At 32.0% G+C, this 19,599-nt stretch overlaps 1 protein-coding gene across 1 annotated transcript in view; it reads right to left on the bottom strand.

Moving 5' to 3' along the window:
* The window catches only part of Gpatch2 (G-patch domain containing 2), a 175,033-nt gene that overhangs the window by 147,412 nt on the left and 8,022 nt on the right, over positions 1 to 19,599 (bottom strand). Inside the window, exons 2-5 of the mRNA XM_026388006.2 lie at positions 18,671 to 19,387; positions 13,696 to 13,757; positions 10,770 to 10,952; positions 10,234 to 10,313 (exon numbers count right to left, since the gene is read on the bottom strand). Of these exons, the coding sequence (XP_026243791.2) occupies positions 10,234 to 10,313; positions 10,770 to 10,952; positions 13,696 to 13,757; positions 18,671 to 19,387 (1,042 nt within the window). The remainder of the gene's footprint in view (positions 1 to 10,233; positions 10,314 to 10,769; positions 10,953 to 13,695; positions 13,758 to 18,670; positions 19,388 to 19,599) is intronic.

The raw sequence follows: 19,599 nt of genomic DNA, 5'->3' as shown, positions 1-19,599 counted from the left end.
AGTGAAGTTAGCCAATCCCCAAAAAACAAATGCTGAATGTTTTCTCTCATATAAGGAGGTTGACTCATAGTGGGGTAGGGAGGGACAGATTGAGAGGATTAGATGAATTCTAGATAGGGAAGAGGGGTGGGAGGGAAAGGAAGGGGGCAAGGATGGTGGAATGTGATGGACAGCATTATACAAAGTACATAGATGAAGACTTGAATTGGGTGTCAATATACTTTAGATACAAACAGAGATATAAAAAATTGTGGTATATATGTGTATTAAGAATTGTAGGGGCTGGGGATGTGGCTCAAGCGGTAGCGCGCTCACCTGGCATGCGTTCGGCCCAGGTTCAATCCTCAGCACCACATACCAACAAAGATGTTGTGTTCACCGAGAACTAAAAAATAAATATTAAAAAAAAATTCTCTCTCTCTCTCTCCTCTCTCACTCTCTCTTTAAAAAAAAAAAAGAATTGTAATGCAAAAAAAATAGTACATGTATAAAGGCATGAAAAAAATGAAGTGAAATAACAAATAACTACTTCAGTAATTAAAGAACACTTTCTAAACTAAATGCTTTCAAAATCTACACAGATGCGAAAGACCGAAAAAAAAAAAAGTATATACCAAGTCTTACTTTAATATACTGTGACCTAAAGATAAATACTTCTGCAAGTTCAAAATTATATTAATCTGGAACACTTTAATAGTAAGTAGTTATCAGATTTAAACATGAAATTCTATGATGTCAAACTTAGTGGCATAAGCCATTCCTCTTTTAGTAGTCCAAAACCAAAGAAACAAATAAAAAAATCATGAAATTTCTACTTCATTCCTTTTCTAACAACTTATCAGTGTTTGAGTTTCAGAAAATTATAATTTAACAACAACAAAAAATTTCACAAATTTTTTTGGCTGAAGATGTTGGAAAATACCTGTTAGTATGTATCGCTGGCTTATCAGAGCCCTTTCTTTTAGATGATAGGCAACAAATCTATCATTGGCATTCACTAATAGTGGTTTCAGGAACCCTTTCTCTATATACATGATTTCTTTATGAATTTGCAGTTGTTCAAATTGACCTTCAGCTGAAGGATTTGCAGATGACTTCAGTTTAGAAAGCGCCTGTTAAATACTATTTGTGGAAGGGTTCTATGCATCATTGATTTTGAACTTTTCTGATACTAGATATCTGACATATCTAAAGGTAAATTAGAAAACTGAGTTTTATAGACCATTAGAATAATTCCATCAGCAACATAAAAGGCAGAAAACTAGAGTTGAAGCTTCTTAAAAAGTAAAATGTTTGCAGCATTTCTGTTTCCTTGATTTAGATTAAAAAAAAAAAATTACAAGGGATTCTGGCAATGTACCACCATTTTACAGGACAACTAGAAAAGGTGTCAAATCTCCATCTGTGGAGTTAAATATTTACCAGTCATTCCTTGTAATTTCTAAAAAGGATCATTGTAGAAACTATTTTTTAAGATACAAAAGTTTTAAAATGATAACCATACGCTACAAAGCATTTTCTAAACTTCCTCATATGTCTGTAAATTCAATGTCTTTAAAGATTCATTAAAAAGTCCACAGGTTAAAGTTGGGGATCTGGAACAGTGGTAGAGTGCTTGCCTAGCATGTGGAAGGTCCTGCATTCAAACCCCAGCACTGGGAACCAAAAAAAATTTTTTTTTAAATCAGTCTTAAAATATGCCATCTCTTTTCTGATAAAGGGATGACTTAAGAATATGTATTCAAATACAGAAGTTTGAGAAAAAAGGTAAAAGCATGATATTTCATGCTTTTTAAAAAATGAAATAGAGGGAGGTACATGCCTGTAATCCCAGCAGTTTGGCAGGAGGATCATGAGTTAAAAGCCAGCTTCAGCAACTTAGCGAGATTCTAGGCAACTTAGTGAGACCGTCTCAAAATAAAAAACAAAAAGGGCTGGGGATGTGGTTAAACACCAGTACCAAAACCAACAACAACAACAACAACAAAACAGAAATGGAAAGACTGGTGGCACAATACAATATTTAAACAGCTGTGAAAGCAGAAGAGTAGAGAGGTACCTTCTATAGAAAAGTTTTTGCATATTAAATTTTGGAACAATCACTATGAATAAATCTAAAGGGGAAATCCAAAATACTATATAAATATTTGGCAACTGTAAACATTCTTCTAAAAAATTTCAAGAGTGACATTCTTTTGGCATTTTCAGGCCTAACTGCAACGACATGTAAAATCTTTGGTCAACTGTTACAACTCAGGAAAGATAACTAAAAGCTAACTCAACTTCTTAAATAAATAGGCTGAAGTGATGCACACTCTTGCTTCTTTTTGTTAAAAAAGTGATGTAAAGAAAGTCACTAGATAGGCCAAAGCTAAAAATTATTCTGTTCTATAAATCTTATTCTCTCCAATTTATCCTCATGGGCTTTAACTATTACATTGTCCTACTTGTTTTTCTCCATGTCATTTTTATTTACCTATGTTCTCCCTAACTGCAACCAAGTTTACTTTTTATTCACTAAAATGTAAGCTCCAGGAGACATGCCTGTCATGTTTACCATTGTAACATGCAAGGCCTGGAACAATATTTAACATTGTTAATACTAGTATACCTAGTATTGATAAACTTTTGTTAAATGAATGGATGTGGTTTTAGTCAGCTTTTGGATCGCTATGACCAAAAGACCTGACGAGACAATGTTGAGGAGAAGGGTTTATTTGGGACTCACAATTTCAGAGATCTCAGTCCACAGTTGGCTAACTCCATAGCTCTGGACCTGAGGTGAGGTACAACATTATGATAAAGGGCATAAAGGAGGAAAGAAGCTCAGGACATGGCAGCAGGAAGCAAGAGACAGCTCCATTCACCAGGGACAAAATATAATCGCCCCAGGCATGCCCCCAGTAACCTAACTCTTCCAGTTACAACCTACCTGCCTAGTACTGCCCAGCTGATCCTTATCAGTGGAAAAACCCAAGACTGGGTTAAGGCTCTCATTTCCCAATCATTTCACCTCAGAACATTCTTTCACTATCTTACACATGAGCTCTTGGGGGACACCTCACATGTAAACTATAACAGATGGGAGTCAAAAGTCGATCAGAATATTAGGTTCAGTAAAATATAAGTGTTCAGTATAGCCTGTGGTTCTCACCTACTGGGAGAACAGGTATGGAGCTTATACTCTTTTGATATACCACCTAATGTACCTTCTATACTGCTCTCTGTATGATCAGAGATTGCATTGGTTCACATGATTCCAATGGACTACAAACTCCATAATCACTTAACTCCATTTACTTTTACAGCCAAACTCTGTCTGCTACATACCCCTCCACACAAGCATACATCAGATCTTAGCAATACTGGATTAATAGTTTTCAGAATAATCTCTGCTACTTCTAACGTAAGACTTGCCCATGCCTTTCTGTCTACCAATTCCCATTCTAAATGAGTTGGTAAAATCCAACTCATTCTTGAAGTCCCAGCTAAAACATCTTCCTCCTGTAAGATGTCCTTTCAGAATTTTGCCAAGTTATGTAAGAAATAGGAGGACATGAACTTAAGAAATACAGAGGATTCCAATCATAGTTGAAGGATAGCAATGAGATAGCTATACGGCAAATTATGAAACAGGTAGGAGGGTCCATGGAAGGGAATATGATTAGTTCCATTGAAATGAAGTTCCATGGGAGGGAAACGAGGAGAACAAGTTGAAATGGAGAACAAGAAAGCAGATAGGAAGGTTCTAGAAATGGATGATGCTAAGATCAGCCAGAAGGTAGTTAATTATATACTACCAGAGAATCATACAAAGGGAAGAATCAGAAGGTAGGATTGGGTTCCAGTGTTTAATCCAATAGAAGAATTAAAACATTTTAATTATCATTTTTGTTATGGCATACACTTTTAATTGTGCTCGCGCCATTCAAGATAGTGAAGAATGCTTTGGTTATCTCAAAATAACTCATAATCACAACAGCATTTTGTAAACAGAAATGAAGACTACTTTGGGAAAATTATTTATTTGTATTTATTAGTGACATGATAGTAATGTAAAGAAATTTCCAAATTGCATTAATTTTGGCTTACCAAAGGGGAACAAACAAAATGTTTAAGTTGTAAATGTTAATATACATTATTGGGATATTAATAGTATTAAATATATATAAACAGCACATAGAAAAAAGTGCCAGACAGCACTACTAAGCATCATTAGAAATGTTTGCTATCATTACTAACATTCACTTTGTACAGTTCTACATTTCTGAAGCATCTGAAACCCAAATGCAAAGATATGAAGTCAAACTTGTACTATGTTATCAGAGAAGGAAACACAATATTTTAAATATATGGAAAAAAAATTAGAGGTCAATTTTCATAACACTAAAATATTTTTAGACAGTTTTTTCCTAAAGGATTTTAAAAATAAATATGGAGAATATAATAATAGAAAATTAATATTCTATCATATCTGTTCCTTTTAAATTTTTGTACATCTGTTCTACCTTTAGTAAAGTGTAACAAAATAAGAATATTAATGTTAATATTTGTACTGTTTCATGAAACAATGAAAAACCTTTAAATTCATATTTTCAAATGACAGTGAATATTCAATATATATAATATGAAATATAAAGTTGTGAATCACATCAAAATAGAGAATCTTAAATCAAACAAGGGATACTATTAAAATGTCTACTTAAAAAGAAATATTTATTATAATTTTATTAATTTGTACTTTTCTATGATACAAAATAATTATCTTAAAATAAGTCTTAACAAAAAAGAAAGAGGATCCTCTTTCTAATGTGATATCTGGATCTCAAGCTGAGATGCCACAGAAGGAATCCGATAAGATGAAAACTAAATTAAAATATATAGTAATGTATTAGAACATACACCATATATATTTAGAATATAAAAATTTTCTAAATATACAGTTTTCTTATATTTTCAAGCATCCAAAAAAGAAAATGTTTTCAGGAAACAAACAAGTATCAATGTACAAGGGTTATAATAAAGCACTTCGTTGCCAAATTCCACTGAAAATTTTTAGTAACTACATGGTCAAATTTTAGTTGAGGACACACACTATATTTTTAAAAATAATTTTAGATTCGTTTTCTATCTTGGAATTGCTCATTTCTCTTAAATATATGTAGTTTCCTTCTTTGAATCAACTACAATTTTCAATGGTTCTTCTGCCATAAAAGGCTGTAAATCAGACTAAATATTCTGACTCTAGAATCCTAAGGAAAAAGAAAACAAGGTTGAAAAATCAGTACAGTATGATCATTATTATCAACACATCAATCATGGAATCCTGGTTCTTTATACTTCATAGAAGTAAGTACCCACAATATTCCTTCTTTCCTACAGAATGAACTGACTCAAGATTTCCAAACAGATATAAATTATGTTGTTTTGGTCCATTCTATTAGGCATGTAAACATCATGCTTACTTGCACAGAATGACAAATCATATTAAGGGTTAATCTCCACATTTCTTCCAGATATTTTAACTTGATAAATATGTATAAGTTAAGGTTAATTAAAAAGACTCATTTGGCAGAATAAACAATTGCCAGCAACATCATAACAGGCCCCATTCATAGACCATATTAAAAATAGGAGCCAGCAAGAATATAAATGAGGTATAAAAAAAAGACATAAAAGTCTTTATTCTCCTTCCCACCATACAAAAATAGTACTGAGGCAATTATAAAATTATTAAACAAGACCCTGTAACTTATTACAACTTTTTATATAATACTCACGTTGGCTTTTAAGTAATGTATGTTAAGCTGAGTCATTCATTTGCTGACCTTTCAACAGCTGATATAATTTGAATGGTAATTTTCAGTGGACAAATGTAATACCTGTTGTGTCATCACTTACTTCCAAATAAAAAAGAATTTTAAAAATCTCTCACCTGCAGGGAACATCGATTAATTAAGATGTTTACTTAGTAGGATACCCTGGCTAAGTAGAATGCTATGCTTAAAGAAGGTTACTTAAATTCACTTTAAACTACTGTATCGCACAACTGAGTCTGACATCATTTTGGCCCTATTAGTATGAACTGTACTTACTGAAACAATTCTACAAATATAAGAGATAAAGGCTGAATCTTCTGAATAATGGCCTCAGGATATTTCTTGGAATTAACTATCAGTTGCTTAATTCCTCCAAAGGTGAGAATGAAGGGCTAGTTAGCTGGACTCCAAAACAACTGATGTTTTGTTTCACCAGAAGGAAAATAGTAGTAGTTCCAATCAACATTAAATTTTCAGGACTCTGTCTGCATTTACCCCTCATATACATAGACACAATTATTTTTAAAAATCAGATCAATCTGGACCCAAACCTCCTAAACAGTATGGGTCTTTCTACTAATGAACAGTTTAATGCTCTGGGAGAGAGGAGAGATAAAGAGTTTAGATGGGTTTTTAAGTTTGCAATTAAGTTTTGAGATTTAGTACTGTGATTGTCAACCTAAAATTCACTCAAAACAATCCTTAAAAGACCATATTAAAGACAGGGGTCAGCTCACATATAAATGAGGTAGGTATAAAAGAAACATAAAAGGCTGTAACATAAAGTACTCAAATCAATATGAAGACAAGTTATATATAAAATATGAACCGAAATATTTAATATCCAAAATTCTGCTCTTTGACTCATGATACAAATGTAATTTAAGTCATCAGCTATTGTCTTTAATATTTCTATTATTACTAATATTAATAGTAACTATAACTTCCTTAACATATACTATGTGCCAAAGATGGGACTGAGTCCATTAGGTATTCATAATTTCATTTAAACCCTACAACACATTTTAAGTGTTGTCCATATTAAATTTTCATAGAAACTGAAGTTCAAAATGAAATTAAAAGTAAAAAGAAGAACCAGAGAATGGATTCACAAAGGTCTAATTTCAAAATTTGTAAATTTTTTACAAAACCACTTTGCTTTCTATAAAACTGAATTCAGTCAATCCTTGTTCCTATTTGCAGATTCTGCATTTGCAAATTTGCCAAATGGCTAAGATTCATTTCTAACTCCAAATCAATAATCACAGAGTTATACAGTTATTCACGGACATGTGCACAACAGTAAAATATCTGAGTTTCCAAACACACATGCATATTCCCAGCTAAGGTCAACAAGGTGGCTTTATACACCTTCTTGTTTTGGCTACCATATTGTAAATAAACGATCTTTTTTCTGTCTATTTAATGCCAGGTTTATTGTATTTTTTTGTGCTTTTTGTTGGTGATTTCACTGTTTTAAATGGTCCCTAAGTACAGCGTTGAGAAGTGTAGCCTGTCATTACTAAGCACAAGAAGGCTGTGGTGAGCCTTCTGGATACAACATGTGTTAGATAAGCTTTGTTTAGGCCTCAGTTTCAGTGGTATTGGCCATGAATTCAATGTTAATGACCCAATGATATACAGCAAATGTCTCTAATCACAAACACACATAAGCAAGGTTATACATTCATTAGTTGATAAAATAATGTTTTGACCAAACGCTCCCAGTAACCTATTCCTAGCTTTCCCTTAGGGGCAATGGTTCAGCATTTCCTAATTCAATATTCATGATATCACAGAACATTAAAAAAAAACTATAATTCAATTAAAAATGCTTTTTCCCAAAAAATGTTCACTTTGCCTTCTTAGGAAGAGATTTTCTTGCTGTCATTTCCTTCAAAAATACTACATCACTATGAATATGCAGTCATTACTTATCTGCTTAAGAAAAAGAAACCCTCTATTGCCATTCTGTCTAATGGGTTGCAGCTATTCATGTGTGACTTCGCTTAGAAAATTAATTTCTTCTTAAAAGCAATTTGGCTTTCCAGTGTGAAAGTCTAATGTAATTAAATTTCATTTCTTATTACTAGAAGTCATGGTTACTGTTTAAAGATGATTGCTTTGTGAAAAGATCATGACTTTTAAACTAGTTAGTTATATGTAATTTGAGCAAAACAACAAAAACTTTGCAGAGGAAATAAGAAAAGTATAAGCACAAATTGGAACTCTTACCTTTCTTGCCCAAATCAAAGATTTTATTGAAAAAAAAATTACAGTACTTAAAAACTCAAACAAGGACAATTCAGGGTTGAGAGAAAGAAAACCTGAAGGAGTCCATGTCTTCAGTAAAATTTTGAATACAAAAAAATGTAGACCAGAAAAGCAGTTCATGGCCTAATGCACTAGTTCCATGATAAACACACATATATAGTATTATCTCCATCAAGTGAAACTTAATCACCTTTTTACAATTTAGAGAGGGAAGGCAGCTTTTAGTATGGTTATGCCATGTATCATCAATACCATGAAGCTAGCCTATCAGTTGTAATAGCTTCTATAAAATACCAGAGTGAGATTGCAATAAGCCTAGAAAATGGGCTACAAATCCCAGCTATGCTCAAGCAAGCAGTGAACCAAAAATAAAAATAGGTAAAATTGAACCAAGAACTAGATAGCATTCATCTAGATTCATGATTGGTAAGGCAAAGTTCATAGGCCAAGGTTTTAAAATGACTTATTCAGATCTAAAAGACAGTCATTATACAAAATAAAATAAAATCATTTGTGCAATTCAGAAAAAAAACCACACACACGAATTTTCACTCCAAAGACATAGCACAAAAAAGCTTAGTTACAATTACTAAACACCAAATATTATACCTTTAGATATCACTTTAAATATGCAAAAGTAAAGAGACTCAAAGTTGTACTTTATCGTTTTTAATCTCTCCAGTTTAGACAAGTAATCTAAAAGGAGACATCACAATTTCTGCTTAATTTATTTGTAAAAGTCTTTCTGATTGTAATAACTTTAAGTAACAGCAATGTCAACTTTAAGTTTCTTTTCCAATCATATTTAAGTAAGCCATTAAATGCTGAATTAACAATGAATCCATACAATATAAAAATACACATATTAAATCACATTGACTTTATCAGTTATTAGAATTTAATAAAAATATTAATCATTTTAATAAAACCATTTAAAGGAACTCAAATGGCCTGAACTTAGTAGACTGTCTAAATTAACCATCAATAGCAGTGTTACATTTCCCCCCTGCTTGGTGAAAATGAGCTCATGCAAGTATTTCTGAAACTCACAGTGACACATATGGTCTGCCATTCTAAGGATGAACAAGCAGCTCTCACTTTTAGAAATGACAATGATTCAGAGTCACACAGTATTTGTTAAAATACTAGGTTTCACATGATTTCATTAAGCTCTAAGTCAAAATAATTTTTATGTATTTCAGGTATCAGACAAAACAGATCACTTAAAAGGTAATTGCAAATGAAAGGTAATATTAAGTGATTCTAGTAGTGCAGACTAGTTATCACTGTGCTTAGTTTAAGAAGAAGGATGATTTTTGCAGTACAATGAAAACTATACTATAGAATACAATGAGTTTGCAATACAGAGCAGATTATCCAAGTAGAAAGGAAACTGAACAAAATACAAACTCTAGCAAAGGTTATCAACCTTACCTATTACTTATCTTAGCCCTTGTTATAATACCCTGAGTAAAATGCAAATATTTTAAATAATGCTGGTTATAGAAGACTTCTCTAAAATTAACCATAAGTGTCAAAGCATCACGTTACTTTATTTACAACAACCAGATATGAAAAAATTAATTCTTAACTCATAACAATATAAACATTAAGGACTACTTAGGTTAAATTGGAAGTTTTTAATTTTCTAGCTTTTGTTAGCATTTTGGCAAAGCAAGTAATACATAAATGGATTCAATGTAAGAAAAATCATAAAAGAGCAAAATATGTAAAATTTACAGTAGTTTCTATCCACCCTGGGCCAACCTAGATCTCTAGAAAGCCTCCCCAATCAGGTTCATTTCTGACTAAAAGGAAGAATACCAGTCCTCCAGCAAAAACAGCCCCATCTTTGCATCAAAGAGGCTCTCACTTCAATGATATTCCTCCAGGGAAGAGGACAGGAGCCAGGTTCCCTCGAATGTCATTCCCCAGATGTTCAAAACGAAACTAATTTATTAGCATTAGAAGATTTGGTTTATAGGGGAATCTCACTGGTCCAGTTTGTAGCCTACAAAAAAATGGATTATTTTTAAGTATAACATTAGAATATAAATAAAGGATGAGGATGTGGCTTTTTATTCCATAGAAATGGAAACATTTCCAAACATGACAATTCAATAAAAAAAGGCATGCCTACCATTGAAGTTGGATTCCCTCCAGATTTTTTAATATTCTTTGAAGGCATTCCATGAAGGCGACTTAGTCTGGCTTGGAAACCTAGAAAATCAAAGTAATCAGTTTAGAAGATACTATGATCAGTGGTACATAGAAGGAGATCCTATCAATAGAGAGGTAAAAGTTGCTGGTGGGGGTAAACACCATGAATATTACTGGGGGTAAAAAATGCAAAACTTACACCTTAAAAGAACAAAGGCCATGGCTAGCAGGATTCTAACGCAGCTAACACTGTCTAGTGTTTTGACCTTAAGGAGTAACATTCAGAACACTTTTCTTTCAATTCACATTCCCAACAATATTCTCACAATGAGCCTAGCATAAAAGCTAGTAAATTTTTCTAATAATTTTAAAAACTGAGTAGGTTAGTACACTTTCAGCATGTATCTTTACAGCACATGTTTACATTCTCTAATATTTTACCCTAACCTCTTTCAATGAATATCATAAGACTAACCACAAGCTCATTGTATCCACCAATAAGGAAGTGCTACTGACCTCTTCTGCCTTGATGCGACATAAGAGGAAAAGAACCAGTTAAGATACTTTCAAAGACAGGATCTGGTAAATTTTTGTCTAGTTCAGAAGGATCTTCCTTTTCCCACCAGGGTACAACTCCAGTGATACCACATGCTCCACCTGATTCCTTTTCATAGAACCAGTCACTCTGCTCATCATCACCTGTTAAAATACAAATGATTTTCCCCAAAAATTCAATTTTAGCATCCAAAAATATAATTTGAGTTGTGTGATAATAAAAATACATCAGGTAAATATGAATATAAATATGTTGTACTTGTCCTAAATTTTTAGTATAAGAATGTGCAAGTACTGCATGGGACACAGTTGCACTAAAAAGTTGTTTTTTATCTACAATTCAAATTTAACAATGAATCCTGAATTTTATCTGGCAATCATACATATCATCTAAAAACAAACCTTTTTACCCTACACCACAGCTTCACTTAAGAAACACTCCCAATACTAGGACAACCACTGCCATCAACGAATACACAAAATACTATTTCACAACCAATTTTGAAAATGAGAAAAACAATATTAAACTGGCTAATCCTTTGGCAAAAAAAGTAGGAAAATGTATTTAAGTAACTACTCATTCCACATTAAGAGAAAGACAACCCTTAATTGCCTACCAGGAATTAAAAGGTATAAAACTATAGAACCTGTTCTTTGAAGCTGATAATGGTATATAATTAGCTTAATTTCATGATTTGTATGTAGTGGAAAAGGGGAAACAATCAGGAACAGATGTGACTAAATGAAATTAATCCAATTAAGTTCATTAAGAAATAGTTTTGAAAAAGTTGATTTTAAATGAAAACTGACAATACCATAGTTTCTGAAGAAACTAGACCTAACATCTACATGCAAAATATTTTTTAAAAAGAACATTACTCAGTAATGTTGACTTCTTTGAATATTCATGAGTGTAATCATAGAATAGTGAATATCAATTTAAAATTCAGTTTGAAATGGGGAGTTGGTAAGAAGCAATATTTGGGTTTTTTTTTTTTAACTATTAAGAGCCATATGAAGAGATAAACACACAGAATGCATTTTAAAGAAACAAACAGCATTTTGAATATGACCTGAGATTCATTAGTCTTCTGCTATGAAGTCACTGCTATTTCTGTTTTCTAAAAGGGTCTAAGAGACCCGTAAACTTTTTCCCTTTACAGAAAAAAAATTCTGATTTTGAAAACCAAAAATTAACAAACGAACAATACCATATTAAGTTTTAATTAAAAATGATTTTATGAGAAATCAGCTGTGTTTCAAATGGAGTAGGTGAAAAATTAAAAGCAATTAAAACTAAAGTCACTTGTTTGTTTCAATTGAGGAATTAATAAAATTGATTTTCAAAGCAGCACAATTCATAGCACTTACATATCAATACTTAGTTACTGAGTACTGAGTTAATAAGAGTTACATTACAATGTCATGTCAGTTTTCTTAAACACAATAAAAAGCAGGGAGTCACTTGAAATTGACTACTGTAGATCTTCATTCCCATCAAGAAAGCATTACTCTAGAAAAATGAAGTCACTTTCTTTTTTATGTGATACACAACTTTATTCTTAAAAGGAAAATTGCTGTTGATTAACAACAAGGGCAAGGAATCAGAAAAACCAATTAGAATTTTAGTATTTTGTTATACTTCAACTGTTTTAGTGTAGGTTTCCTTATTTAAAAAAAAAAAATACCACAGGAACTAATAGGGTTTTCAAAGAATGACTTGAGAATTTAAAGTAAATTAAATATAGTAGTTCACAATACATGTTAGCATATCACTACAAGTCACTTGTTTTCCAATGATAATCTTGTCAAAAGTTATTTTTTAAAGAAGTTTTATTCCTAATATCAAAATTTATAATAGAGTTCTGAGTAAAAAAAAAATCTATAATAAGATTTAGGTATATATTCAAGATAGTTAAGCTCATTTTGTTCCAAGGTTCAAACATATTTCAGGCAAAGTTTCATTTTTAAAAGTCTATGATCTTTAAAATATTTATGTATCTACTTTTTTCGGACATCTGATTTATAAAAAGAGTAAGTGTTCCACATACATTATTTATATTGCTAAGAAGATGAACAGATTAAGAAAAAAGTGTGGGCAGCTCTTACTTTATCCTTTTTTTCATAACATCATTAGATGATTGATCAAGATTCTAAAGAGAGGAAACTGTGATAAGTATTCATAGGTATTAAGCTTTATTTCATGATTTGTATAGAGTTTAAAAAGGGAAAGAGTTAAGAACAGACTGAACTAAAATGAAATTAATCCCATTAAAGATTAATCCTATCCCCTTGTTAGGGTATTCATATTTTTCACAGCTTCAAAATACTGCCATGTTAAAGTGTGAAAAGCTTCAGGAAGTTCCAAAGATAGAAAACATCTAAGATGTAATACATTTCTGTTTAACAGTTTATAATATTGAATTCATGGAAGTCATCTAATTACTTACAAACTGAATAGGATGAATAAATGTCACAGCTGAATAAAAATGACAAATGACTTGCAAATCCACCTTTATGAATGCTTAAACAGTTTTAAATACATTTGGAATCAGGTGATGAATGAGAACCAGTGTCTTGCAAACTTGCTCAAAGAGACAAAATTGAACAGACTGAGGTATGTAAAGCTTTCTCAAGGGAGATAATCCTCCCTTAATATTAATAGTGCCACATACCAGCTTTGAGGCATAATCAATTAATTTAGGTCAGGAAGATAGGACACATTCTATATGGTGTAAAAAAACAGCTACAACACTAAACCCCAGTCCACTAAGCAGAATGTGTGATGTATATGGATTGCAGTTTTCATCTTATGAAATAACCAGTAATAAGCACAACTTTAAAATGAAGATGCTTTTCCAAAGAGAAGAAAATCACATTTCAGTACCTTGTCTTCCCTCATCATTGGTAAACAAACCAGCATCAGTGCTGCTGAGACTGCTGGAATCACTGTAATAAGAAAAAAAAAAAAAAAAAAAAAAAGAAAAGAAAAGAAAGAAAAAAAAACAGATCAAAAGAACAATTGATCTCTCAGTCGTAAAATTTTAAAGAGACATGGCAGCTCAGAGATGGAACTTAAGCCTGACAAAGATCTGAAAGAAAATAAGATGATTTTTTTTTTAATCAAACTGCAAATATCCTGGTTCCATTAACTACAGAGCATATTATTTTTGGCACATAAAACCACAGGAATCTAATGGGACCCTGACAGTAAGCCAGATGTGACTGCAACGAGGTGCTGACACAATTGATGCATTTTATTATCTGCTTTCATCAAATGCTCACTGCTCCTTTCTTATGCAGTGCAATCCAGCTTGCTCCTGAAACACCACTGCTTGATAAGATGAGAAAAGTCTCAATCAAAAACAGGCTAAGATTTTCTTCAGTACATGAAATACAAGGGCCTAGGATGAAATTACTTTTCATTTCCACATTTGCAAATATTCTAGAAAAGACATTCCTTAAGAATTCACAACAACTCCATTATTTCACATGGAAGAAAAAAGTTTAAGATGGTGACAATCCATTAAATCAAAGTTAAGGTCACTCAGAACAACAAAATGAATATTACCAATATTAAGAAGGGCATGTACAAAAATCACATGGGTTCTCATTACTTCTATAGGAGTTGGAGAATATGAGACACATGCAACACACAAAATAAAACAAATATTTGACCAATAAGAACAAACTGTCATTATTAGTTCTAACAGGATAAAGCTTATATGATAGTCTAGTTAGTTTAAAATATTGGCTGCTAAAGAATTTTTTTTTAAATCCTCATGTACTTTTCTTTGTACTATAGTTCTTAATTTTAACCAATCAGTAAATTGCCCCCAGGTGATTATTTTTTAATTAAAATACTTTTTCCATTAACACCTAGAACAATGTAATCTATTAAAAAAGATACATCTTAACTTGTTATACAATATCTAAACTGAGATGCTTAAGGTTAAAATTATTGATGTAAGATTTAAATCCATATATTTTCTGAAAAAAAATATCAATTTTCAGTTTTACTTACTTTTAAAATGTAAATACTAACAAAAAGTATAGGCATTTGTCAAGAGGCACATTCTTCCAAGGAGCACTGAATTAGAATCTTTTTAACTTTCTTCAAATTAAGTGAATACATGAAGCTCCCTATAGTATAAAATTGGTAATGAAATATTTTCAAGGGCATCAAATCCATATTGACTTATTTAAAAATATATGCTTTCTATGCATAGTGATATTATAGTATTAAACCCACTTCAGAAGCTTTATCTTTCTGCTTAGCAAGTTCAAACTACTGTTGATCATTTTCCTGTTTTTCCTGTTGCCTCTATCAACATAACTCTGGGCACAATTTCTTTTCTAAAAACTTGAGGCAAATTCAAAATTACTCAAATTTTAGAAAAGCATACTCTAAAATCTAGGGTAGCATTCCATAATCAAATCGATTATATTTTTCAATTGAACAAATAAATATGCACATTAAATACAGGTCAAAGTCTGTCACAAACAACTGAGTTTTTCACAGCTTTTCAGAGTACAGATTTATAGATGGTGAATCAATTTACTACTTTTTTTTTTTTTTTTGGTACCATGATCTTCTAATCTGAGTTCAGATTTATGCCATGCTAATTAATTCTACATATAGTTAGGTTGATCTTTGAAAACTATAACTGGATGACTAAAAGTCATGTGACAACCTATAACAGAAAAAGGACTTTAAATAAAAGCAATGGAAATGCTAATAAAATATGGAGTTTACTTAAAATATGTTATCAATATTGGTTCCATCACTGTTAACAGGGTACCACAATAAGGCATATGATATTAACAACAGAGGAAACTGGGTGTGGATATATGAGAATGTGATATACATGAATTCTATGAACTGTCTTTGCAATTTCTCTATAAATTTAAAACTATTTTTTAAAAGTTTATAATATACACACATGCACACACATAAATTATAAGAAAAGATTCTTCTATTTAAAACTCTGAAATTACTACCTTATACCTATTGGATTAAATTTAGATTTCAAGGATTTCTATTGGTGGGATTCTCTCTAAATTTTTCCCATCATCAGTCTGGATCTTTTGTTTACATTCTGTCTCCAATTGGTATGTATAGTTTTCTCCTCTCCCCAACCTGCTCACTCTCTTAAAGATAGAAGGAAATCAAAATTCCCTAAGAACAGCTTTTAGTCCTAAATGATTCTTTTCCTACTTTGAGATAGTTTTTACATTTATGTTTATAACATATATCCTTATTTACATGATATCTAGCTTGTTGCTCCATTTACATCAAGTACTTCTTACTCTGTTCAATAATTCAGAACAAGAACTTAAAGGGAAGAAAGGCTTTTTATTTTCAGATGCTGATGGTCATTGCAACTAATCTTCAAGGACATCTCTTTTTTTGGTTTCATTTTTATTACTAGTATTCATATAAGAATATACTGCATGACTGTTTGCTGAATAAATGTATGTACACTAATACAAATCCCTTTTCCTGATCTGTTCACTTACCATTTTTCTATGACTGAAACCTGGGCATTATCTGAGAGCATTACCCTTCCAAACACAGTCTATGGGAGCATTGATTCTACCTTTTAAAATTGTTCTCTAATACTCTCAAATATTCCTCTACTAGTACAGCCATAATTCATTTTCTACTGGACAGACTGGAGGTCAGTCAAAGGTAAACAAAACAGTGCTGCCAAAATTATGTTATCTTGATAAAATGTAAACCTAATTGAGTTTCTCCACTGCTAAAAACTCTTCACTGACTTCTCATTACCTACATGATGAAATCTAAACTATTTACCATAGCACATGGGCCTTCAAGAAATGTTATGGCTGCAGCCATATTTATATTTTAATAATAATGAACTACAAACATTTTCCAAATGTCCCATACTGGTGTCAGAATTCATGCATTTGCATAAGCTGTTCATTATAATCAGGGATGCTATTTCCTTCTCTCCTTTTCACTTTGTACATTTGTGAACAACTCTTAGTTCTTGCTTTTAGTGCAGCTTCTTTAGGAAGTTTTGCCTCACGAGTACCTGCCACACAGCACATTCCATTTCAGCATTTGGCTAATTCAGCCAGGAGGCTGTTGAGGAGAGTCTGAATTATTATTCAGGTACCAGTGAATATTACATAGTAGTTTATGAAATGTTTGTTAACTCTGAGACCTACACAGACAAAACACACAGAGTAATGCTGTTCTTATTTACAAGTCAGCTCCAAGAAAACATATAGACAACTTTTTATAATAGGAAAACTTTGGATGTAGTCTCAAAAAACATCTACATGTGTTAGGAAAATATGTTAAATGTTTAACAATCTTCCCATAGAAGAAAACTGTAGCTAATTCTTAAATGGCAAGAGAAAAATCATTTTACAGAAAAGTTTAAAATCAGAGCAAGCACATATTTTTTATTTTGTTCAGGAATGAAAATATTCTATTTGTAGACTTGAACCTGGGTTGTTAACTTCTAGGTAACCTGATCATACCTAGTGAGTACTCAAATATTTTTTTACAATGAAGGAAAATAAATGTTAGGATTTTCATCTCAATTCTGTTCCCAGGCAGATGTCCTACAAAACAGATCAATAAAAGGCAGACATTAAAAAAAAAAAAAAAAAAAAGGAGGGGTTTGCACAATCTAAGTGTGAATAACCCAGAATCAAGAATGTTAGTTATCTCCACCACCACACTCTCCCCCCAGCAACTGAGCAATAATATAATTACTTTTATGACAGACTGAGTGGTCCTCAGTCACAATGGCCCAATAGTAAGGTACAAATGATTCCCATTTCTATATAAAAAAATCACAACTTTTTTGAAAGAAAAGATTTCATAAACTTTTCAAAGTCTTTCTGAAACATTTTTCTCACTTTAAGTAAATTTTACTTCTTCAGAATAATAACATAAATAGAAACTATGTCTAATTAAAGAACCATTCCATAAACTCTTGCCAGGTTCTAGTCAGGTCTGTAATCATATTTACAAATACAACAAGAATAAAAATTATTTCCATATCCTATAAAAATGACCTGATGCTACAAATTAAAAATCAAATACTTTTTCCCAGCCCACATGTAAGGAATTTTTTTTTTCTGACTCATACACATTTGGTTTTAAGGACATACACCTAAAAGGATGAACAGTGTCAACATCTCATTTCTTGCAAGTAGCATCAGTTCTGTGTGAAATCAAAATTATCACTTACCTTTTGATGCTGTAAAAATAGGATTTAACAATTATCATAGTGGTACACCTGCTTCCTAGAATGGATGTATTAGACTAACTGCCAAAGGATTGTTGCTTCTTCCACTTTTCTAATGACAAAATCACACAGACCATAAATTAGGTTTTATAATTATCAATAATCAGAATACCTACCAAGCTAATACTTTAAATATCAAACCATTTGTATGTCATAGTGGTATAAACTTTTGATTCTCAAGAATCAGAATGAATCATGTACTTTAAAAAGCACCAAAGGCTAAAACTCTATAATTAACCAAATAAATAATTATATATCCAATTCTAAGAGTTACAAATGTGCTATTATTCTAAAGTACATTCTTTCCCACTGAAAATCTATTTCCTTTTCTCTTTGTAGCTGAAAATTAAGTCATTATAACACAATCAGAAGACTTCATGTAAATCAAATAAGCAATTTTGCCTGGTGAAAAACATCATAAATTATTAGGAAATAGAATCATAGTTAAATAGTAATATCACTATCATCATTACAATTTATAATTATTTTAAAATAGAATGAATTAAAATATAAAACACATTCAACCACAAACTGTAGACAAATATTTTTATATTTAGAAAACATAAAAGTCACCTTTCACTCATGAGCTCATCTGAGACTTTTTGCTCTTCATATTCCATTTTGTCCTTATTGGTCTGGCTTATTTCCTCACTTTCTAAAACTACTCCTTCATCTGGGATTTTTGGTCCTTGTCTAACTATTTTCAACTTCCTTTTTTTAACTTTATTCTTGGTAAATTCTTGATACTGGTAAGCTCTATCATTGTCCATGTCCTGGTCTCTACAACCTTCAGGCATCTGTGTCATGGTCCGTTTGTTAGAGATGTCCTGTGGGAGATCCACAGCCATTCGTTTCACCTTTCTCCTCCTGCGGAGAGTTCGGTTTCCCAGGTTGTCCACAGCAAAATCAGATTCATGCCATAGAGGTCTTTTCCCTCGAACATTGTTATTTAAGTTTGATGATGGCCTGCGCTTGGCCACTAACATTTGGTCATCAGAGTCACTATGATCTTTTTTATTATTATTGTGATTTTCTCTATAGTCCTTGCTTGGTTCTTCTAAACTAGAATCAGAGCCTTCACTTAAGCAGTGACCAGTCTCCCACGGGTGGTGAACATTATAAGACCTCCGCTTCCTCCCTCTCCTTTTCCTGGCTTGGCGTTTCAGAGGGCAAGAAATACTTCGAGAATGGTCTCCTGTTTCAGCAAAACCACCCCGTGCTTGCTCTGAGCTCTCTTCCAGGGCTGAGACAAGGTCGTGAACCAGCTCCTCCATGGTTCTACTGAAATGCCTACATTTTTTAAAGAATGAAAAAGGAAAAAAAAAAAAAAAAGTCACTCTAAGCCATGCTAATTGAGTCTTCTACAGCAGATGATTCACTCTATATTGGACTAAAATTTGATCATTACAAAATGTTTGAAGCTATTTTCCTAGTCAATGTACTACCATTTCAAATATTCTGATTCCTTTTAAAGCATCCTCATGCGTAAGTTCTTTTATTAA

The sequence above is a fragment of the Urocitellus parryii genome, chromosome 9, assembly GCF_045843805.1.
Source record: "Urocitellus parryii isolate mUroPar1 chromosome 9, mUroPar1.hap1, whole genome shotgun sequence".
Classification (NCBI taxonomy): Eukaryota; Metazoa; Chordata; class Mammalia; order Rodentia; family Sciuridae; genus Urocitellus; species Urocitellus parryii.
Note: the sequence above shows the minus strand (reverse complement) of the source record. Positions and strands in the feature narration are given on the sequence as shown.